This window comes from Geospiza fortis, unplaced genomic scaffold, assembly GCF_000277835.1.
Source record: "Geospiza fortis unplaced genomic scaffold, GeoFor_1.0 scaffold1, whole genome shotgun sequence".
Taxonomy (NCBI): Eukaryota; Metazoa; Chordata; class Aves; order Passeriformes; family Thraupidae; genus Geospiza; species Geospiza fortis.
In genome coordinates this window covers 3,446-27,937 of record NW_005054320.1, presented here as the reverse complement: position 1 = coordinate 27,937, position 24,492 = coordinate 3,446, and the positions used below count along the sequence as shown (strand labels likewise).

The 24,492-nt window shown below is 39.0% G+C and overlaps 1 protein-coding gene across 1 annotated transcript in view; it reads left to right on the top strand.

Moving 5' to 3' along the window:
• Window positions 1–24,248, top strand: part of GUCA1C (guanylate cyclase activator 1C) — a 38,184-nt gene extending 13,936 nt beyond the window's left edge. Inside the window, exons 2-4 of the mRNA XM_005420514.1 lie at window positions 18,076–18,225; window positions 20,906–20,993; window positions 24,118–24,248. Of these exons, the coding sequence (XP_005420571.1) occupies window positions 18,076–18,225; window positions 20,906–20,993; window positions 24,118–24,248 (369 nt within the window). The remainder of the gene's footprint in view (window positions 1–18,075; window positions 18,226–20,905; window positions 20,994–24,117) is intronic.
• The last annotated feature ends 244 nt before the right edge of the window (window positions 24,249–24,492 follow it).

The following is a 24,492-nucleotide window of genomic DNA, read 5'->3' as shown; positions in this document are numbered from 1 at the left end:
TGTAATTCTTGGGGTCATATATACCAGACCACTGAGGGGTGTCCTGTTTGATTACACAAATTGGGTAGGTTGGAATGCAGTCCCTTCTCCAGAGAAGGTCATGTGTGTCCAGATGGTGTCTTAGTGTAGCACCTTTACCAGTCCCTACAGATATCCTTTCTTTTCAGGTGTTTCATAACTAGTTTTTCTAAAAATTTCAGCTTTCCACATAATGTGGAGTTGAACAGCAAGGACATCCCAACCTGTAGATCAGTTTCCAAGCAAAAAGAAAAATGAGGAAATAAACCCCCAGAAAACAGAGTAGAGAAATAGGTATTAAACAGTAGAGCAGCTGGGAATCAAGCTAAAGTGCAGCAAAGCTTAGAAATCTATGCTGATCTATAGCCTGTGAGTATTTGTAAAGGTATGTTAGATATTGAGAGGATCAACCTTGCTAGGGAAGGATGTCAAGCAAACAAAAGTAAAACTGGCATATTTGAGACCAACAGATATTTTTATTCAGAAAAAAATGAAAAGGAGCAATTTAAGATGCAAGATTTATATCCTGTGCCCATGGCAATTTTTTACAGAGCTTTACAGATTTGCTGTATTTTAATTTCTATTCGGTATAATGATTGTATTACTTTTCTTTTTCTAGCATTGTTAAAAGCACTCTGTTTTCATGACTTTAATTTTTTTTATTTATTACCATGATGAATCGCCACTATGTTTAAGGAATACTTTTAGAAACAAGAAGCATTGATCAAATGCTTTTCAAATACACGGCCGTGGTATTTTTTATGCGATTAAGCTAAGAAAAACGTAGCAACAGCTAGCTTCTTAGGGCAGGAAGAAAGGAATGTTGTATGTTGTTGATGAGGTAAAATAAGAGGATCTCTTTATTCCATATACTTGCTTTTTGTCCTATAAGCTTTCTACAGATTTTTTTCTGCCCCAGGATTTTTGGCAAAAATGTAGGATTTCATCCTGAAAAGTTTTTAGTTAAGTACAGATGCGTGAAGAGCAGTCAATGGGTGGCTGATTGGAGGTATCACACTATGGGCTTTGAAATGGCAGCTATTATTGTACAAATAAGGGGTCCGTGACATTATGTCAGAACATTTAGGCACTGTGCTATAGTAAACAGATGAGAATCATTCATCTTCAAGACACAGAAGTTATTGGATGTAAGTGCATAATGCACAAATTCAGAAATAATTTGGTCATTTTTGCTTGCATTCAGTTCCTTCAGTACTTTAACAGCTTCCGTGGTGTTAAGATCAAAATTTTGCTTCCTTTTCTGCCACATTCTGTCGGCAATGGAGAGAGATGGGGAGACTGATTCAGTGACCGGAATTCTGATGGTGATCAGAGTCCGATTTTATTGTGGGATACAAAAGCTTACATACTATTTCAGGGAGGCTAGTAATGTGTACTACAATGATTAGGTTAAAATCACATACACAAATGTATGCATATAACAACATCTCTTGCTTGCAGAGTTTAATGAGATTTTCTTTCTCCGGTAAACCTGTCTGATTGAATCTTCTTGCCATCTAGGTCTAATTTTCAAAGTTCTTTTTGCTTTTGCCAAAGCATCCTGTTATCAAATCTCTTGTGTTAACCAGGTCCAAAATCCACAGTCTGTCTTGTGTCTTCTAACATCCCAATAACACTCTTTTCTGGTTTTTGCTTCTTAATCAAGGCGTCACTTTCCCAGTGACTGGCGGAGTATACAAAACTTCTTGACAGAAATTATTTCCTTTGTCTTAAAAGTGTTCTTCATACAAAAGTGCTGTTATAAATAGATGGTTGGCAAACTTGAACTTCCTCTTATGCTTCCCCCAGCTGACTTTTTATAGATATATGACCTGATTTTTTCCTGCTCTAACCATGGTTTAGTAGTGGACTTTTACAGTTGAAAATTGTTATGACTTCTATTGCTGAAGATTATAAAAATCATATAGTTTAGGGACTAGTTTACAGTTGATCTACATATAGAGAAACCCAATATGGAAAACTTGAGTCATTTAATGCAGTCTTCTCAGCATAAAATGCATTTTTCACATGTAGGCTTCCATTTTCTCAAAATAGGAATCTGCTCAGAAAGCTCTGCTAAAGAGTTAGTCCTGTGATTAATCTACAATTCCAATTATAGCAGCCTAATGCCTCGAGTTAATCTGAGGACATCCATGTCTGGAGGTAGTTAACACAGATCAAGATAGTAAAAAACATAGATCAAGATGGTAAAAAACACTCTTGAAAGGTGCATAGATTTTCTCCTCTGTGTTTTATGTGTGCCAGTTTAAAACCTCTAGCATGTAAGGTGTGGCATATTAACCTCATAGGCTGCCAGTGCAACTGTATCATATAACTACAGTAGTGAATTTCACCTTCTCATCAGCTTTGCTGCTTCCAGCTGAAGCCTGTTACAGACACTCTTCACCCTCTTAGAATTTCCAGCAAAAACCCTAAATTTCCAGTAAACTCAAAATAGTTTAAAAGGAATAACAGCAGCATCGTAAAATTTTTTGACCATTTGTGATAGACTGAAAGCCCATTCAAAACTCATTACATTCAAGTCATCCATACAAATACCAACAGGAATAGTTGCAAACCAAATCTTAACATTCCCTGCCTTTCTCTAAGTTAGAGATAAAAAAGTAGTTCAGCTCCCCACTCACAGAAATTAATGGCCAGTGGACAAATGACAGGGAAGGGGACATCTTCACAGAGAAATGTAATGCCATGTGGAAGATTGTGGTCTCCTCTGGTCTCAGCAGCAGGGAAATCATTTCATGCCAATGAGGCAATGATGCTGTGGCTGTTTGGCTCCTTGGTCTCAGTTATCTCCCATGCTAATGTGTGTACAGGCACACCTGTGAGGTACAGGCACACCTGTGAGATGCAGGCACATCTGTGAGATGCAGGCACACCTGTGAGATGCAGGTACACCCATGAGGTACAGGCACACCTGTGAGGTACAGGCACATCTGTGAGCCATGATGTACAGGCACACCCATGATGTACAGGCACACCCATGATGTACAGGCACACCCATGATGTACAGGCACACCCATGATGTACAGGCACACCCATGATGTACAGGCACACCCATGATGTACAGGCACACCCATGATGTACAGGCACACCCATGATGTACAGGCACACCCGTGAGGTACAGGCACACCTGTGAGATGCAGGTACACCTGTGAAGTACAGGCACACCCGTGAGATGCAGGTACACCTGTGAGATGCAGGCACACCCATGACATACAGGCACACCTGTGAGATGCAGGCACACCCATGACGTACAGGCACCCCGTGAGATGCAGGTACACCTGTGAGGTACAAGCACACCCATGAGGTACAGGCACACCCATGATGTACAGGCACACCCGTGAGGTACAGGCACCCCTGTGAGATGCAGGTACACCTGTGAGGTACAGGCACACCCATGAGGTACAGGTACACCTGTGAGGTACAAGCACACCCATAAGGTACAGGCACACCCATGAGGTAGAGGCACACCCGTGAGGTACAGGCACCCCTGTGAGATGCAGGTACACCTGTGAGGTACAGGCACACCCATGACGTACAGGCACACCCATGACATACAAGCACACCCATGACGTACAGGCACACCCATGAGGTGCAGGTACACTTGTGAGGCGCAGGTACACCTGTGAGGTACAGGTACATGCGTGAGGTGCAGGTACATCTATCAGCACAGCACAAGTATTTGTGACTCTGGCTCACCAGAGTGTCCCTGTTCAATGCATAAAGGCCATTTCCAGGTGGGGCCTGCTTCTGTGTGAGGTTAGTGACAAAGGCTATGTCTGAAAACCTTTCTTCTCAAGAAGATACTAAATAAGCACTAGTGTGTCTCTTGTGCAGACCACCAGTGGTTTCAGAACTAAATGACCCTATGCACCAGGAACACAGATATCTTTTTAATTTTTTAAAAAATCTATCTATAGATTTTAAGAGGGGGGGACTATCATGTGATGTTTTTTTCAGGCCTTCTTCACCCTTTGTGAAGGGTGCTTCAGAATGCTTTTCTTATAATTAAACACACAAACAAGCAAACAAATAAATATGCTAGTGAAGTTTGAAAGCTGTTCTTCATCGTTCTTAACAGCATTGAAAAATAAAGGTGCTGAACATCCAGAACTGTAATTGCAAAATTCACTTTCCTTGAGATTCTCACAAGGAGTGCAGAAGGTAGCATTTCAGCAAACATTTTGTTTGATGACTCATACATTAATACTTGTAAGCATTATTTATATAATGACATTGGCAGGATAATAAGTGGTAGGTTTATCTTTTGCCACAGCTTTCTAATGAAAACTTTCAAAAATAATGTGTTTATTAAAATACAAGTACAACCAAATTAATTTTTTAAAGTATTTCCTTTCTTAGATGTGAAGAGTCCCTTCTTAGAGAAAAATTATCTCAGTCTTCTTTGCCCTTAAGCTATTTGTAATACAAAAAGGATAAATCTGCAAGCACATATAAACACATTTAATTCTTCCTACTTTTTTTCCTTCCCTTGTGCGTCAGTCCACTCATAACTGGCAGTCCTAGTTCATGAATCCTAATGATGAATTTTAGAGAGGAAACAGTTATGTTCACCTCAAATATCTCAGTAGTTGCCAAGTATACTGATGTACATTTGGTTGTCAGTGAGAATATATTTCAGTGCTATTATATCCATCAAAACGATGTTTCACTGATGTTAAAGGAGAAAACATATATAGAAAAATAATGTGTGGTGTATATCCATAATACATTGGAAGTGTTATTTGCTCTTAGGCAGAAATAAGGACAAATTCTACAGTCAGCGCTGCTACTATGCAACCCTTATTCTGAAATATCTTCTTTCTTTAAATCAGAAACCCAGATCACTGCCATTCATTTCCCATTAGCTTGCAGATAGGTTTTGCCACCACTAAAAATAAAAATTGAACACTGTGATTGATTCATTGAATGATTGATTGAATTCTTATGACCTCTGAAGGACAAAATTTGCATAGTCATTTAACAAGTGAAGCAATGGACTGAAAATGGGATGCTGCTGTTGTAGTTCTCTTACTGCTTCTTTTGGCATTATTGAAACTAGCTACAGGAATAAGTGTATGTTGCTTTATAAGAAAATTGGATTTTAAAAGGTAGAATTACTGTGAAGAGTAAAGATTAATAGGTATGTGGCCCTGAGAGAAAATTATACAAGTTCAAGGACTTTCTGTTAAAATTTATAAAGCATTGGACAGACCACATTAGAGAACACTATTTTCTGCTACTTCTTATGCAGAGATAAAGTTGGTAGATGCACAAAAACGGACACTCCACAGCAGTTTTAGAAATCTTTAGATAAGGAGCCACCAACTGATGTCAATCCTTGATCATTTTTCTACTTTGTGTTTTTCATTTAAAATGTAAAGTAGTTCTCTGATAGAGTTCATCTGACATCATTATGCAGATTAGAATTATAAAAAAAGATTTTAAAATGAATCCATTTAAAATAAAAAGAAGACAGTTTTAAGAGGATGTTTGATGTAGAACAGATAATCAGAAATGCAAAAATATGTTACTTCAATAGAACTTTGTTGTGTGTAGGGATGACTACTAGCAATGTAAACTAAATCTCAAGTTAAATCCTTTTTTTCCTTTTCTCCTTTTTTTTCCTGAATCATAACTGTTTCCCTTCACCCCTTATACTTTGAACAAAGCTAAGAAGGGTTGGGAGGCAGACCACCTTTCCTTTTTTTCTCATCCTAGCTCCTTCCCCACTGTCCTGCTGTGTCTTTATAATTCAAATTATCATGTAGACTTTTCAGCATCTGATCTTGTGTTCTGGACATAAATAGATGTTATCTTCCTTTGGTTATAGGGACATGAATGTGGTTAGCCAAGTACAACATCTTTAGTATTGTAATAGAAGGAAATGAGAGTCATTTGGCCATGAAATTCTCTATTAAAGCAGTGGCTGAACCTCATATTCCATGAAAAGCATACAAATGTCCACAGAAAGGTGTCATAATTTTCAGAGGTCTTTTGCTGCTTATTGTAATTTATTCTTCATTTGACTTTCAGCTTGTTTTTTCCTTCCACTTTTTCCATCTTGAGAATTGTGAGAGAGAGAAGAATGTTATTTTCATCTCTATGAATCATCTAGTCTAGAGATTCTAGTGAAGACATTATTTTGTTAAAGGCTGCAGGGCCAAACTGAGCAATTGTTACCTAGCATGATATGTTAGCTGCCTTCCACATGATCACAGAAGGTATGAAGACCTCTTAAAGGATTAAAAATATGGGTGCTAGAGAGCAATGCTTCAAAAACTACCAGGAACCTAAATATTAAGCATTTCCACTTCTTGTGGGATTAACTATAATGGCTCAGGATAACTTTGCTAACTGTCCTTTCCTGGAAAACATAATTTTCAGTTGGGCTTCCTTTCCCAGACTGTCTTGCTCTGCTGTGTCCTCAGAACAGCAGTGGCTGTTCTGGAATAGCAGCTGTGATATGAATTGTCAGACTGCCTAAGCAGCCACTTAGCCTCTTTGCTACATCCCTACATGTTCGCAGGCATTACCAGAACTGACACAACAAAATCGGGTGCAATAGTTAATAGAAAGTAAGGATGATAATCAAAGAAACATTTTCCTAAACTTTCCTGAACTACTTTCCTCTTTTTTGTCATCAGTCTCTGAATAATTGAGCAAACATAAGTTCAGCAACACACATAACTTTAGGGACGTTTTCAGCCTGAAATTACTCCTTGGACCCTTTTCTTATCCTACTCTGACCAACCAGCTTAGGTAAATCAACAAAGTTGCAGCAGCAACATCTGCATGACACTATGGGGACAATAACCATATAAACTGATATTGTATTGAGGCAGGATGCTTTATGTTATCCCTTTTCCATGGTTCTTGTATTGGCCCAGCACTTCCACTTTGCCCAGAGAAGTCTAACTCTTGCTTTTTCTGATTTTGAAGATTGTGTCAGTATCATAAGTGTTTCCACAAGAAAACCCTAGAAAGCTTATTTTTGTTTTATGACAGTCATTGCTATCACATTGTAGTCAGCAATAAAAGCTTGTATGTGAAAAACTTAATCAGCTTCTAAACCAAGGGCTAGAAGAAAATAAGACTCTAGGTATGTCTTAGACAGAAAGAATTCTTCTGTCAGAAGTAACAAAAATCTACAGCTTTTATTTCCTTATATATTTGGACGTTTTGAAGGTGACATGTAAAAATCCTGTTCCCATTAGTTTCAGACACAATCCAACAAAAGCAACAAAGCCAAATCATTTGCTTTTCCTTAATTTGGAGTAATGTTGCATAAAATTATCTCAAATGTAAAGTAACTAGCCTGATTACTGTAAATTAGGAGGTTAAATTATGCTTTGCTGTGTTCAAGGCAGTATAGTTACCTAATTTTTCTCAGTATGCTTAAGTGCCTTTGAAAGGTGCAGTGCCCTGATAAAAAATTCCATGTTGTATGAATATTTCACTGGTTTCCAAATACTACTTTATTTATTTACAGATTATACTAAAGAATGCCTGTATTCTCCTTCTAAACTGTCTCCCAAAATTTTTACATTCAATTTTATATATTGGTTCCAAAAGAAAAAAAAAACATTCTGTAATATTGTAAATACTTCACACAGTTATTGGTGCAATTTCATAATCTTAAGTTTGTTTTCTATTGGTTTGTCATGGGGCACACTGCCAATAATGTGTCATTACCAGCTAAAAGCCTACATCATTAAATCATCACTTGCTTAATGCAAGTACAGTTGAATTCTTGACTGAAGGATTTAACATTATGAGTTTTAAGTTATGAGCTAAAAGTTTTAGAGCAGAGGTAATTCCCCAGTAGTGACATAGCACCATCAAGCATGGGAGACCAATTCTTTACATGGGACATTAAAGAAATGCCTGTCTCAGATCTCTCTACAGCACTGCAGAATTTAGTGGCCTTCTTTGTTCTGTTCTTGGTTTATTGGGTTTTTTTCCATTTCCAAAAGAGTAATCTGAGTTTCCAATAAATGTTTCTCTTTAAAATCTAAATTTTAAAATATTCAAGCAGGTAAGTTTTACAGATTAATACTCCATTGGCTTTTCCTTGCATCACACAGCCTTGATTTGTAACTGGTTTGGATTAGGTTACGGTTTCTTTGAAATATTCATTTAAGTGAAAATAAATTAGCATGTATTCTGCAGCTGTCACTGAGTTTAAGAAGCATTTGGAGCATGCCATTATCAGGTAACACTGTAATTTTGTCATGTTATGTGAATAGGCAATGGAGATTGACTTTGGACAATTAATCATAATTATTTTTAAGCATTACTTTAAAAATTATTATGAAGATAAAGGGGAAATTAATTTTAATGGGAAACTGTTCAGGAATGTGCTTCTATTATTCAAAGAAATTTTAAGATTTCTTTTAAGGCATAATTGTCTTTTTTTTCTATTTATTTATACATTAATTAAGAATAAACCAGTTATTATAGTAACAGTCTACTATTATAATACAAGTAGTTTAGACAATTATAGTATATGCATGTAACTTTTAGGAGCTTTCATACATCCCTTGAGATTCACAAAGCATTATATACAATCACGCAAATCTGCCCAGTAGAACATCTTTGGCACTAGAAAATATGTATGTCTTCAGTGTACCTTTGTTGGGGGTTAGGATTTTTCCTTTTGTTTCTTTCTCTTATGGAATTTTGTCCCATCTGTTGGTAAGAGACAGACTAACGACTGGTACCTTGTAGGTGTAGAAGAAGGGATTACAAGTGACCTCGCCCCTGATAACTCACAGTTGTACTAATTACCAAAAGAAGACCAGTCTTGCCCTTAATGGGTCGCAGCTGTGACTAATGAAGTGTGATAAAAGGGGTGGGCTCCTCTGGTTAGGGGGAAGTATAGAGGAAGAAGACCTTTAGGAGGTAGAGGAGCCTGAGGAAGAAGTAATGATCCAGAGAGACACAATGAAGAATGAAATAAGGAAGAGAGTTGCTACTGCAAAAGATTTGCTTTGAGTTTAGTCTGGCTCTCATAGAGCTGGAGCCTGCAGTCATAACTGAGCTAGGTAAAAGCCTGTAGTCAGAGGTAGCAAGGAAACACTTGCAGTCATATTCCAGCAGGATATAGCCAGCAGTCAGTCAGAAAATCCAACAGTAGGAACTTGCTGTAGTCAGAGTCAGGATGGCTAAGCTGTAAAGAAGAATAAACTGGGACCCTTTTCACACCGTTAAATAAGACTCTATGATTTGGCTCATTTCTACCCTTAATGAAATGTCTGCTGTTAACAGAGACACAAGAGAAATGGCCAAGGTGGAGGAATTCATGGAAGGGATGGACAGCATGGTAATGATCCTGACAAGGTCAGGTGCACAGGGCAAATGTTGTGGGCCCTGGAAGAGCTAGGGCTATCTCAATACAGCACCTTCATCGCAACAATTAATGCTATGGACAACCAAGAGACAGTGGGTTTCATTGCCAACAGGCTCAGGTATTAGAGAATATGGTCAATGGCCCAATGCAGGCTCATGTCTCTGCTTTGATTTAGGACCTTAAAGAGATTAGGGAGGTGAGGAAGAACAGTGTGCTACCAGTGTGAGTCACAGTCCCCAATATCAGAGCCTGATGTGCCCCAGCTAGGGAGAGGGAGTACTCCCCATGAGCTGAGGTTCTTCCTGTGTGACCACAGGAAAGACACGGGAAGGTGGGATGGGAAAGTTACTTCTGTCCTGGCAGCACAGGTGCATGAATTCAAAGAGGAAAACACTTACTGACAGAGTTCCACTAAAGTGAAGGCAGCCTCAATCTCCCATGACCAAGCTTCCAGGTATAAGAGAAGGGAGGATGATCTGTTGGATCCCCTTGAAGGTACCTCTATCATGTATGCCCAGGAAGAAAATAATAACCAGGGTTAGAGGGGCCCTGCCTCTATCCAGGGAGAGGCATGGGAAAACTGGATCTTCTGGATGGTGTGGATCCAATGGTCTGGCACATCAGAACCACAGAAATACGATGCCTTAGTTGATACTGGTGTGCAGTGTACCCTGATACCACTGGGACATGTGGGGGCGGAACCTGTTTCCATTGCCGGGGTGATGGGGGGATCACAGCAATTGATCCTGTTGGAAGCCAAGGTGAGCCTGACTGGGAAAGACTGGAAGAAACATCTTATTGTGACTGGCCCAGAGGCCCCGTGTATTCTGGGCATAGACTTCCTCTAGAATGGCTATTACAAAGACGCAAAGGGACTCAGATGGGCTTTTGTCATAGCTGCTGTGGAGGCAGAGAACATTATGCAGTTGAACACCTCGCTTGGACTATCAGAGAATCCTTCTGCAGTTGGACTTCTGAAAGTGGAGGAAAAACTAGTATGAACTGCCACCTTGACAGTGCACTGCTGTCAGTACCAGATGAATTGAGATGCTGTGATTCCTCATCCACAAAAAGATCCATGAACTGGAGAACCAAGGGGCCGTCAGCAAAACCCACTCACCCTTCAACAGTCCCATCTGGCCTGTGCACAAGTCTGACAGAGAATGGAGATTGACTATGGACTATCATGGCTTGAATAGAGTGACTTCACAGCTGAGTGCTGCTGTGCATGCTGGAACTCCAGTACGAGCTGGAGTCCAAGGCAGCAAAGTGGTATGCCACTATAGACATTGCTAATGCGTTTTTCTCCATTCCTCTGGCAGCAGAATGGAGGTCTCAGTTTGCTTTCACCTGGAGGGGCGTGCAGTACACCTGGAACCAGCTGCCCCAAAGGTGGAAGCACAGCCCCACCATCTGCCATGGACTGATCCTGGCTGCACTGGAAAAGGGTAAGGCTCTGGAACATCTGCAATACACCAATGACATCATTGTGTGAGGGAACACAGCAATGGAAGTATTTGAGAAAGGAGAGAGGATCATCCAGATTCTTCTGAAACCCAGCTTTGCCACCAAAAAGAGTAAAGTGACCTGCTCAAGAGATCCGGTTCCTGGGAGTAAAGTGGCAAAATGGATGGCATCAGATTCCCACCAAGGTCATCAATAAGATCACCCCAATGTCTCCACCGACCACCAAAAAGGAAATGCAAGCTTGCCTAGGCGCTATAGGCTTTTGGAGAATGCATGTTCCTGAGTACAGCCAGATCGTGAGCCCTCTTTACCTGGTCACGCACAAGAAGAATGAGTTCCACTGGGGCCCTGAGCAACAACAAGCTTTTGTCCAGATTAAGCAGGAGATTGCTCATGTAGTAGCTCTCTCTTGGCCCAGTCAGGACAGGACCAGAGGTGAAGAACATGCTCTACTCTGCAGCTTGTCCTGGAGCCTTTGGCAGAAGGTGCCTGAGGAGATTCAGGTCACTGGGATTCTGGAGCCGAAGGCACAGAGGGTCTGAAGCCAGCACTGCTGTGATAATACAAACTTCTGCTGTAATAATTTGTCATTACCAACTAAAAGCCTTAATTATCATAAAATCATCACTTGCTTAATGCAAGTACAGTTGAATTCTTGACTGTAGGATTTAACACTGAGTTTGGAGTTATGGTCTAATTGTTTCAGACCACGTGAGGAAGATGCGACTGTGCTTGCGCCACAGCGCCCCCTGCAGCTGTGGGGGTATAATTGCACCTGCCTGGCCCAGCTGGGAGCCAACAGCGCCCCTGCCGGCTGTGGGCATAACTACACCGAAGGGGAAAGCGCCTGCGGCTGCGCCTGGGATTCTGGCTCTGTTTGTTGTTGTTTGCCTTGTTATACATACTAGTAAAGAATTGTTATTCCTTTTCCCACATCACTGCCTGAAAGCTCCTTAATTTCAAAGTTATAATAATTAGGAGGGAAGGCGGTCATATTTCCTTCCACTTTCCTTGGGAGACGTCTTTCTTTCAAACCAAGACAACTTTTCCTGGAGGTTTGTCCTGCTACATTTTTGAATTTGTCAAAAAGAAAAATCTGCTAGGATTATCAGCAAGGAATTTCCTGGAAAATATGTTAAGATGTCACAGCTGCATTTTTCAGGTTTTTTCCCCTCTAGCCTACTGCTTTAATTTGGGAAAGATGTTCCTAAAAGCACAGGCAAAGGCTCAAAATTAGAAGTACAGAGAGCTAAACCCCAGCATTCAGGAGAGGATGGCAGAGGGCTAGGTCTTTATAGTATAGCCTTCCTGGAGAGTGGCCCCAGCCTGGTTACTTCCTTGTCTCCGCCGGTAATCTTAAAAGGACATTGTCTATGATGGCAAGGACTTAGGAGGTATTTGTTAATTTTAAAGAAATACAATTTTTTGTCGTCTTAAGATTTTGGATTTCACCAGGCTTTACTAGGGTAGCCTGCAATTCTGAGAGCCAGGGCATAGAGCTGGCTCTGTATTTCCAACTCCTCCAACACAAATGTCCTGGTAATTTTTAAGTCCCCGAACCTTGCAGGTCCTCTTCATCTGGGCACGGCAAAACCTTGTGTAACGGCCTGGTCAATACAACCTCATCCCTTTACATAATCATGAGAATGCAATGATTACAAAACCGCTTAACAATCTGCAGCTCCTAATTCCCTGCTTTGTTCTTCATCCTTATTTAATAATGTTTGCTTGCTGAGGTCGCCCCCGCCCCGTGACAAATGCCAGCTCAGTTTACTTACAAAACTTGTGAGTCTAGCCAAGCCCAAACTCCAATATCAGATCCTAGGGAAGTATCAAAGTAACAGAGTTACAAGTAGCTCTTTATTTCTTCAATAATTGCAGCTGCAACCTCTGAGGAACAGATGAAAGTACTCAGAAGCAAAAAAAAAAACTGAGGATGGTTGGACTCAATGATCTTTGAGGTCTTTTCCAGCCAACACAATTCTATAATTCTGTGATTCCGTGAAACGGGGAAGAAGAAATGGAGTTAAATGAATCCTCCTTTAGGTTTCTGAGGGCAGAGAAAGCAGTGCTACATTTGAAATTGGACCCAGAAAGAAAGAAAGAAAGAAAAAGCCCATAGGATTAGCTATAAATTTCACAGTTATTCTGAGCTGTTTGACCCATGCCTCCTCCCTCTCCCTTAAGAGGTTTAAGGACTATTCTGAAAGACAGGCGGTTGGGAAAGAAGGCGGCTTAATGACCTAAGCCCTAGGTTTGAAATACCCGCACCATTTATGTTTGCACACTTTTTAATCCTGGTAAACAATTTGAGCTATTCTCCTGCTGTCAGAATGAGTTTAGAGATTTTTAAGGAACAAATTTTGGAAACAAGGCGCTGCTTATTGTGTATAAGCTCTTGGTGGAGCCTACAGTGGTTCAAGTAAAATGATAAACTCACTCAACATAGGGTTTTCAGAGACAGAAATTGCCCCTTTCCACATGCCTGGCCACAGCATGTGGTATGAGATGGCTGACTATCCCTGTAGGGCATCCCTGCCACCGCTAGAAAATCACTCTCAGGGAAGAGTTAGGCGGCCAAAACACCACGTTCAGATCGCTCTGGCACAGCCTTGGATAACCGTGCTGTTTCAGGTCAGCTGTGTATTCATAGCTGACAAGTCAATTATTTTTAATCTCTACTACAGTTTGAAGTCCTAAGAGTTTTTTAAGGATCTGTGAAGATTAGCAGGGCTGTTCTGGAAGCCAATAATGCCCTCCTACAGCTCCAGGGCTGGAGTATTAATGGCCGTTGTATAATGTGGCAATCCTGCCCCACCCAACTTTGCCCCCGGGGACACACATCTGTGTCCTCACCAAATAATGGTGAGCAGCCTCCAGTAAATGTTCAACTGACAGCCTGAAGCAAAAATCTCTCATAAAAGGACAAAATTAAATTCCTTTTTCCTCAGGAGATCCAGTAGCTAATGAAAAACTGAAATGGGCTCTGGGCCTTAGGCACTCACAAATGATAGTGCCCTGAGGACCAATTTCATACCATCAGCAAGCTCTACTTGCATTTTTGTAGCCTCTTTCTCTCTTTGTTGTGTGAATCAATCTGTTGCAAGAGGCTTAAAAACATCACTCATCAGCAAATGCAAAACAAGTTACAAAAGCACAGTATCAAAGGGCACAAACACCTGCATGACCCTAAAGTGTCCTTAAACTTCTAGTTCAGCCAGTCAAGCTGTTAAAAGACTAAAAATAGGTCTACATTTTTATTAAGCCTACTATGTAGAGGAATACTGAAGACTTTGAGGTATGTAAAAAAAGTTCTGAACCCATTCTTTTGGTATGTCTCCAGCCCACTCCTCAGAACCACATTAGGAGAGTTCTGTTCCTCTATTTTACACCACACCCAGAAGGGTACCCTGGGAACTGGCTCCACCTGCCCCTTTCTGTTCATTTGGGCAGGGGAGGGTGCAGGACTTCACCATCCCTACAGGTACCCATGGCAATGTGCTGCAGGCAAGGAAGGCAGAGCCAGCACCATGCAGACGTGGAAAAGAAACCTTCACACACCCAAATTTGTCTTGTATCCTAACCTGATGAATAAGCAGGTTTCACTAGCATTAATTCAATTTAATAAAAATATTACAAATATTTGACAATTACAGAGTTAAACACCAAAAGTAAATCATTTGTAACTTCCACCACTTGTAATTAGCTCTGCTTATTATGTTGTTGGGCATTATTTAAAAATTTATTTTATTATTCTTACAGTAGCCGTTTGTTTGTAAATTAATGACTTCCTAACAGGCAACAGATACACTGCTGTGCATGCTGCAGAGAGGTATTTTACAGAACCCAGAGACCCATAAGGACCTACCTAGGTACTTGTATTGAGATTGATTATAGAACAGCAGATGGGTAAATCAGAACAGCAGTAGTCTTTTAATAACATCATAACACATTTATTGCATTATTTGTTGTACTCACAGAACCACAGGATGATCTTCTTAGGTTACTGTTATGATGTTTTTCACTGTTTAATGTAGTATTTTGAGATGCTACTGTAAAAAGTGCAATATTTCTCTTTATCTCAGAAAGTTCTGTATATGTGCAACAAGATCACTGTAGCCTTCTTTATCCCATAAATGATTTCTTTTTTACCAACAATGTATGTTTTTTGGTGTAGAAAGGAAAACATTACATTTCTCATCAATGCTTTTATGAAATGCTTCTGGTTCCACATCAAGTAGATAAACATGTCTAAGTCTTCTCAGTATATCTATTCCTGAGAAATAGAAACCAGCTGCTAGCTACCATGTCACCAGTAGTGTTCCCATGACTGCAGAAAGTGGCGAGGGCTTTCCTGACAACTACAGTTTCTCCCAGGTGTTTTTCAGAGGTGGGAATTTTTTCATCTTGGCCTTCAGTCCCTTCCTATTTGGGACAGGCCATATAATCCACCAGATCAGAATTACATACCCAAACACATTAGACTGGTTATTACATTGTCCAGATTCCTGATGTTTTGTCAGAGCAACAATAGTGACACCAAGATGCAGAAAGAAAGCAAACAAAATTATATTTTCCAAAATCCCAAGTGAAACACAAGGGAGTGGGAAGAAAATTAATCTGCTCTTGGATATCCAGCAATCCTTAAATTAATCTGTAGTTGCAATAAGCAGTATGAAATGCAATAAAAAAGCAGCAATGTAAAATGCATTTAACCACATTCTTAATAGATATATCAAATCAGATGATGGAAATGCAATCAGCAAAATACATTTTGACCTCCAGTAAAATACTTTATGAGATCCTTCTTGAAATAATACTTGCAAAATAGAAATTAAAGCCAGTGTGCCAAAAAGAAGATTAAGTTTGTAGTGCGTGATATGACATTCTTGGTTAAGCATCTGCTTTTAACACTGGGCCTAATTTTGTTTGAAAATTATATGTAGTTACTGTCAAATTTTATTTAATCTTAAACAGTGGTTGAATGGTGTCTTTGCTGCATTTGCTTGTGATTGGAATTACAGTAAAACAAGCAACTACTAGAGAAACTGCAAAGGGTCTGTGAAGAAATGGTCAGTCTTATGCACACACCATTTCTGCATGAAGGCTGAATCCAGTGTGTTTGAATACATTGGATTTATCTCTTAGATGCCACTTTGCTGATCAGCTTTGCACAGAAATCAAAACAAACACTACAAGGATCTCCCAGGAGCTCTGACCCTGATCAGTATCATGAGGGCACAAATGTGAGAAATCTAAGAGGAGAATGAAGAAAAGAAAAAACAAAGAGGATGGACTCCTATTTCAAAAAATATATCCAATCTTTGAGAACCTACATTCACTTCCACAATCAATTGTGTAGAGGTGTGGGGATGCTGTTAGGAAAATTAATCCACAAACATCAGAGGTTTATGTCCAAAAAGAAGACAGAGGAATCCTTTTACTTTATTCAAATAAAGGGAGAGGCCATAGGGCATTCCCCTGGGGTCTCTCGAATTTTTGAAGGACGCAGCCTCACTTTTTATCCTAATTTCCCGGCCATGTTTCCTTTTTCTGTTTCCCCATTGGCTGAGGTACTTGAGAGGTACAGACTTCCCAGAATGCCTGACACTGAAGATTTCTCTCTAATGTATAACCCTCCCTTTTAATTTTTAATTCTTATGGAATTTGTTTCTTTCATCTTTCAATGTTCAATTTAATTTATCAGCAACCCTAAAGTTTATTTGTAAAAGAAAATATCTTTTTCCATTCATCAATCAGTGGAATCCTTCCCACTGTTTATCTCCCAGTGCTAGTTTTACCTACCAGCAGACCCACAGCTTGTTTGTAAAGACAAATCTGCCATTCCTCTCAATGGTTTAGGCATTTTGGTTTGTTTTCTATGGAAGGTTGGTCAGAAGAGCTCTCAATTTTAGTATATTCTAGCCCTTATAAATTCCTGTTTGTTGTCATTATTTGCATGTTCACATGTTTGGTTCCTTGTCACAAAAATATACTGATAGGAGGTCTTCAAAAGACATGTAAGGTGTGGCAGTTAGGGACACAGTTTAGTGATGTACTTGGTAGCTGTGCGTTAACTGTTGGACCTGGTGACCTTGAGGGTCTTCTCCAACCTAAATTACTTTAGGATTCTGATTTTGGCAATGAGTTGCAGTGCATCCTTACCAATCTTCTTTTCCTGTAGTACAATATTGAGGGACTGATTAATGCCTGTAAACCTCAACTGGCAAGATGTCTGTTGATATATGGCAATAAAACTAAGTAACATGCCAAACCTACTGAATACTCGTCCAACCTTCTCTTTTCAGTCAAAGGCCATCTGAAACTGACAAGTCTTTCCAAGGTTTTCTGAGCAATTGGATTCTGATCACAAGACTAAATTTACCAGTTGTTAATTCTTTTTGTATGCACATGAGAAACAGTTGGAGCAAGTAGGATCCAAATTCAGCAACAGCTTCTTCCATCCTAACCACACGTCTACAGAAACTGAAGAACCTGACTATGGAGGCCTGTCCTTGACAGGCTTCTATCAGTAGCTAGAGCAAAGCAGTAAGAAAATTATTCTGAAGACAATCTGAAATGCTGTCTCCCTATGAATATCCCCAATCCTCAATATTTAGAGTTTGGTTTATGCCTTGAAGGCTTTGTATCCCATGTAAAATGTTTATCAGAGCAACTTGATTTTTATTTGGATAAACCACAGTACTTAGGGTTCATGCCAGAGTATTGGTTACAATTTTAAAGCACTTATTACATGATCCCTGAGATGAATAGCACCTGGAACAGCACTGGAAATCATACATAGTTCTGCAGTATAGATGTAAACAACTCCACTCTAGATATCTCATTAGTACCAAACCAGATATCCCAAACTCCTCTTTTCCACATGCAAGACTGTCACAAAACTGTTTATTTTCCTTTTAAAAACTGTCAATAACAATTGCTCAGAACAGATTTGCCCCTCACCTCCACAACACCCAGATTTCAGGGGAGAACAAAACTGTCCTTCCTATAATACCTCTTCCTATAGCTCTTCAAGTTGAGTGCATCCTTCTATCCTTTTTTGATACCACAGAAAATTTCTATATTAAGATGCTTCACAAGTCAATGTGTATTGTAGGGACTTTGATGACCAGTTCCTGTGCAATTGCCAGAAAGAACAGAAAACCAGTGTTATTAAATAGGTGTGGTTTTTTCTCTCCCTCTCTCTCTCTTAGGATGGATTTATAGACTTCTTGGAGTTCATAGCTGCAATAAATTTGGTTATTCGAGGGAAAATTGACCAAAAATTGAAATGGTATTTCAAGCTATATGATGCTGATGGAAATGGATGCATTGACAAAAAAGAACTATTAAGCATATTCAGGGTAAGTAAGTTATGACCAATAGCAAGAGCATTTGATATAGCGCATTGCCCTGAAACAGTGGTTCATCATAGTGCTGTAAATGGATTGTGAGTACTTTATCTAATGTTTTATGGTTGTAAAACCAGAATTAACAGTGGCTAGTTAACACTCCTGACATTAGTTTCTTCCTTATTGAACACATCTAAGTAGCATTTTACTTTAAACCATAGTTCTACAGATAAAGTACTTTACTGAAAGTGAAATGTTGTAGAAACAGTAGAGACATTACTGTGATAAACTGTACTATAAGGCAGGGCAAGACAGTAGCAGCATAGTGAACAAAACAGATGGTTACAAGTATATGTGCCAGTCTATTGTGGAAAACTGGCCTCTCAAACTGATCTTGCAGCAAGAAAAATATAAATGTCAATAAAATATTACAATATTTTAATTTTTGAAAGGCTTTTAGATTTGTTTACTACAAACAACATTACCCCCATTTCAAAACTAAATAATGGAAATATTATTTTACTATTAAATCACGCAGTGATATTTGGATAAAAATACTTCCAAAATTTTCCAGAAAATGGGTCCACTTCAAACCCATAAAACTAGAGAAGTACAATTCTTTCTTTAAAATTATCTTCATAGTTTTCAACTTGCTCTAATGAAATAACATTATCCTCTTCATTAGCTGCTGTCATCCAAAAGGTATGTTAAGGCTCCTTACAAATATCTATGACTCAATACTGTGCCCTAAATGTACAGGACTCACTACAGATCAAAGTTTTGCTGCAGGGAGCATCGAACCTAAATAGAGTTTTAATGCCATAACAAACAAGGAACGTACTTTTCCTGGATTCTGCATTACTGCTGGTACCAAGCCAGTCACTGTTAGAGACTTTAAATAGCTGCTGCCTAAACTGAAAGGAACTGGAGCCAGATGGAGCTACCAGGTCAAAAAAATAAAGCTGATCACCTAAAGAGCAGCTTTCTAAAGATAGAAGTAGAGTCTGAATCTTCCAGATTTCTCCTTTGAAACTAATGAAATCTTTCACAAATATTCTCCATTAATTTTCACCCAGAGCCAATGAGTGAACGGCGTTTTGTCTGGGACTTTATCCAAAGTGAGAATTAAAATTAAAATCCTTCCAATGTAAAGAATACTTATTTTTTACTTACCTGGTTTTAAAACCAGTTTATACCTCTGTGTGTTTCCATCTCTTTTGTAGTATAAGAACTTTAACTTAAACCTGCCTAAATCATTGACCTAGACTAGATTAAAAATGGTGGGCCCAAAAAGAAAAAAACAAACAGTTTCACAGCCATTAAGGGGTGACCAGCTTATAATAAGCATCAGTAAACAAGGGCTTGTCCAAAAAGATGTGTAATATCTGAGACATTAATTTAGAAATACAGAAGTGCTATTAAGATGAAATCTCTCTCTACAGCTATGCAAACTATGGACCAACATACCACTACCAAACTCCTTCCAGATAACCATGCACCCTTTCAACGCCCAGTATTTAATGTTTAAGGGGCTTCTGTGGTAGTCAGTGACACAAACACTTCAGGAGCCACTGCTTTACTCTTGGTACCGCAATAAATTTAACTGTGGAAGGGATACAACTTTCTACTTAAGACTGCGGGAGGGTCAGACATATAAAACACCAAAAGTACCTAAAGTATGAATTAGTAATAGAAACAAGTATATGTAACTATTTTTGTAAAATTATTGCTGCTTTTTGAAACAGACAGAAAGTTGGGGCATTTGGAGGGAGCATTTTTATGATTTTATTTGGTCAAGAATTCTAGATCAGTAAATAGATTAATAGATTGTTTTAAAATATGAGGTCTAATATAATATTTGGAAAGAGACACCAAAAGAAACAAGTGGCACATACAGTGACTTATCTTACACAACACAGTTCACCTCAAGATAATTCAAGTGCAGAAAAACAAATTCTACAGTGTGCCCATTATATAATGCATATGCATGTTTGTATATGCACATATTTCCCCAGTCAATGGGACACAATTTTGCAAAAACATACATTTATAACTTTACTCCAAATATTGAGTCCTTTTGCCACAAAAAAAAACCCCAAAACCAAACCAAACCGAAACAAACAAACAAAAAAAAAAACAACACCAAACCAACCAACCAACCAAAAAAAAGTAAAAAAGTAAAGGGGTTTCTTTTGGTTTTCTTAATTTCTCTGGAGGACAAGTTAACTGCCAACTTCAGGACGGCCGGTCTGACTTTATTTGTGATTACTAAATTAAACACATCTTAATAGAAAAATGACTTAGGCTTTCTCTGCATGTGCTTTCAGATGGGAAAAAAATACTGCATTTAAATCACACAGACCAAAGGGCACTCTCTGAAGGCATGGAACTCTCTAGGGCCAGATAAAAATGCTGATGTAGAATCGAAAGTGAATTACAGAGCGGAGGTGCCACAGGGTTCTTTAGACCTTCAGAAATATGCAAATAAGTGTGTAATCTCTAGGCTCTGTTATTTTAATTACATTTCCAGTCCTTATTACTGACGATTTACTTGAAGTAACTATTTATTTAGTGATTTTTGAAAGGGTTTGTGAACTAAAGAGTTGCACTTCAAGTACTGCTTCTGACAGTGTATTGTTTCACAATTTGATGGGAAAAACTCTGAAAGAACTTTCTGTGTTTCTGCCCTCAGGCAATCCAAGCTATTAATGGCTACACCAACATGAGTGCTGAAGAGTTCACAAACATGATATTTCAGAAGATAGACGTGAACAATGACGGTAAGAATCTAGGTTTTGTTGGCATTGGCAGGGACTCTTCTGCAAGAAGGGATTTGAACATGCAGCTGAAGGATGCCTGGTTTAGATAACTGAAAGCCCGAATCTGCTCTTCATTGCCCTTATTTTACTTCAGTTTCACAGTGGAGTGTAAGTCAACTGACAAAGGAATTACATGCAGTAATTACATGCAGTAAAAACAGCTCCTGCACTGTTCATCCAAAATGCCAGTTCTCAGGTTGCATAGCAAAATGAAAATGTGATTGGCAGTGGGGGAGTAATATATTTGTGTTAGTATAATCTATTTTAAATTCTTAAAAAAAAAAAAACAAATAGGATTAATGGTTGCACATGTTCTAGCATGTTCTAAAGACTGGTGAGCATATTGGATGTTCCTTGAAGGCTGACTGTCAATGCATGCTAAGATACATGCTCCTGATTTTTCCTCAAGATACTAAATTAAGCTAATTGGTCTTGCATTTGGAAACTATAATTTCATTTCACTGCTTCAGAGCTGTTTCTAACTGAAAATTTATTATGGATGAATGTCCTCCCTCATACTTCTAATCATGAAGATAATCCTTCCACTGGCAACTATGTTTTACAGCAATTGCTGCAATCATTGATAAATTAGGAACATTAGGAAAGCTAAAAAGAGCAAAGTCAGGTCACAGACAGGAATTTTGGACAGTTCGGCAGAGAGGGGCATTTTTATGGTCTTATTTAGTGTATTGAAGTTACTCTTTTAAAGAGTTGTTTGCAATATATAATCAGAGTATAAACAGTGATCTTGTGATGCGTGTGGAGGATGCCTTAGTGGAGGATTTTTCTGACCCACCTCCTTGGCCCACTCTTTGGTGAAGACAAATTATGAAAGGAGTGCAAATAACAGTAAAAATCTAACCCAAATTCTATGATTATTCACTGCTTTGACCATGCGTTTACTGGCAAGTAATAGTTGTATCTGAGCTAGACCATCATTAGTGTCATACATTTTAGCAAGGAAAATCTGAAACATGACATATTGAGGATTATCTTCATAGTGGTTCCATTTCAAACAGTTTTCCATAGTTTCTTAGTTTTTAAATTGCTGGAAAGCAGCAGGACTAGCTCCACCTGAGGAATAGGACAAGTTTTACCAAATTTATCTTCAACTATGCTACCTCCTGTAGCTTAATAAAGAAAAGTGCAAATAGACAAATAAATGGCAAAGTCCTTCCTTACATTAATACACAATAAATAATCCCATGGGTTGTAAGGAACAATTCTTAAAACACATCTCCTGTTGGTTTTGCAATTTATTTTCATTATCTCACAGAAATCTGAGGCCCATCACAGCAGAAGTGAGTCTGCCAGTGTAACCTCATCTGGCAACTGCAGTGTGGTTTGTATGCCTGCTATTGGTACCTCAAAATGCACAGCTCAGGATCAAGAGGAGGGAATCCAAGACCAACTGACCTGAATAAGCAGGAAAATGGGGCAGCATGTCCACGTGATGAGTCCAGGAAACCCATCCACCCAAAGACCTGAGTCAAAGGCAATACAGAGTGAAGGAGAGGGGAACTAAGAGGAGTGTCTGGGATTGGAGGAGAGTTCAGAGGAAGTGAGTGGATTAGTGACAAAGCAGGATGATGCATACAAGTGTACAGAGATGGCTTGTTCTGAGTCTACTTGTGGAATGATTATATCGGCTGTTGTTGAAAAAAGAAGAACAAACTTCCTCAGGGCTCTGCATGCCAGCTCTTGGAGGGGTCTTAGTACTTTCATTGAAGCCTAAGAACCAGGACTTCTGTCAAATGAGGACTTTCCTCTTCATATGAGCCTTTCACCAGTGTAGCAAGGACATATCTGACTAAACAGAAAGCAAACTTTACTGACTATTGCTAGAAAGCATTTTTCACATTTTTTAAATGCTGATAGTTTTCCTTTTTCATGTCCTCGATGTTTCCAAGGCTGCCATAGAGAAAAAAACAAGACATAAAAAACCAAAAAACAAAAAACCAAACAAACAAACAAAACCCAAAAACACAAAAAACCAAACAAAAACAAAAACAAAACAAACAAAAAACCCCAAAAAACAAACAAAAAAAAACCAAACCAACCAACCAACCAAACAAAAAAAACCAAACAAAAAAACCCCCCAAACCTACAGGGACTACTTAAACCTGAAAACAGCCAAAAGTCAGCACACTAAGCATTCACAGACATACACATGACTGAAACTGCTGCTCCCTGCATCCTGGGGCCTTAACTCATCCAGCTATTTTCCTCTTCGCCTGGCCCTTGTCATTTCTTATTTTACAGAGAAATCATTCATTGTTGTGAATTTAACAAGAAACTTTAAACCATTCTCAGAGGAAACAATCTGGCTCTTCTTGTTAAACCAAGATTTATTTCTCCTCTTAAGGTAAAACAGTATCACTGGAGTAACCCCTAGACAGAGAACTATGGACATTTCTGTGTATACTATGCAGACACATGCCTAGAACTGGCCTTTGTTGACAGGGAAAAGAGCAGGAAAAGAGGAAGAATATTAAACAATATCCCTACTCTTCAATAAAAGAGATTTTATTGTTGTCTTGAAACTTCGAAGTTATTAGCTGATTTTGACATGACCCCAAAAAAATCACACTCTAAATGGCCATTTCAGTTCCTTGAAAGGATTTATCTACCAAACCACTTTGCTGATTTTTTTCCCCTACATCTGATAATGGTTCTAAATAATCCTAGTAGTCAACACGGGGACTATGACCACTAATCCTTAGCAAATCACACCCTAATCTCTTTTAAAATCAGCTCCAATATAAATTCCAGTTAGCTCAGTGAGAAGTGGCCACTACATCCAAATTCAGCCCTGATACAGGCTTCATTAGAGCCCCTTTACACACATTCATGAGCACTTATAGTTATTTCAGAGTTCAGTGAAAGCTATGTTTGACCTGTTTTAACAGAAAAACAAGTGAGTGAGGATCTGACTGATGCAAAGTGAGAAATCATTAGCAAATACTCTACCTGCATTTGCCTATCAGCAGCTTTCATAAGGGATTCAATCTGGCGTGAATGGTCTTTTGTCCGCTAGAGAGATTGCTGTTTCTCAGCTTCTAAAGACTATCTAACTTTCTTTCAGGGGAACTGACTTTAGAAGAGTTTATCAATGGTGTGGAAAAAGACGAGGACCTAATGGAATTAATTACAAAAAGTTTTGACCTTTCCAACGTACTCAAAGTCATACAGAACGGCAGGAGAAACAGCGTCTGAAGGATCGAGTCATGGAGGTGGTGTCTGTCTCATAATTTCAAGAAAGATATTTGCTACATCAGAGAGGCTGATGTTGTCAAAGCCTGCCCGGGCAATACTGAGCAGCCTTCTCCAGGAGAAACAATTCTCAATCTTTCTATATCTCATTTTATTTTCTTTATTCTTTCCCTTGCTAATGACTGTGGCAGCCACAGGGAAAAAAAAAAAAAACAAACCTGAAAAAACCCCAACAACTTTTGCCTGC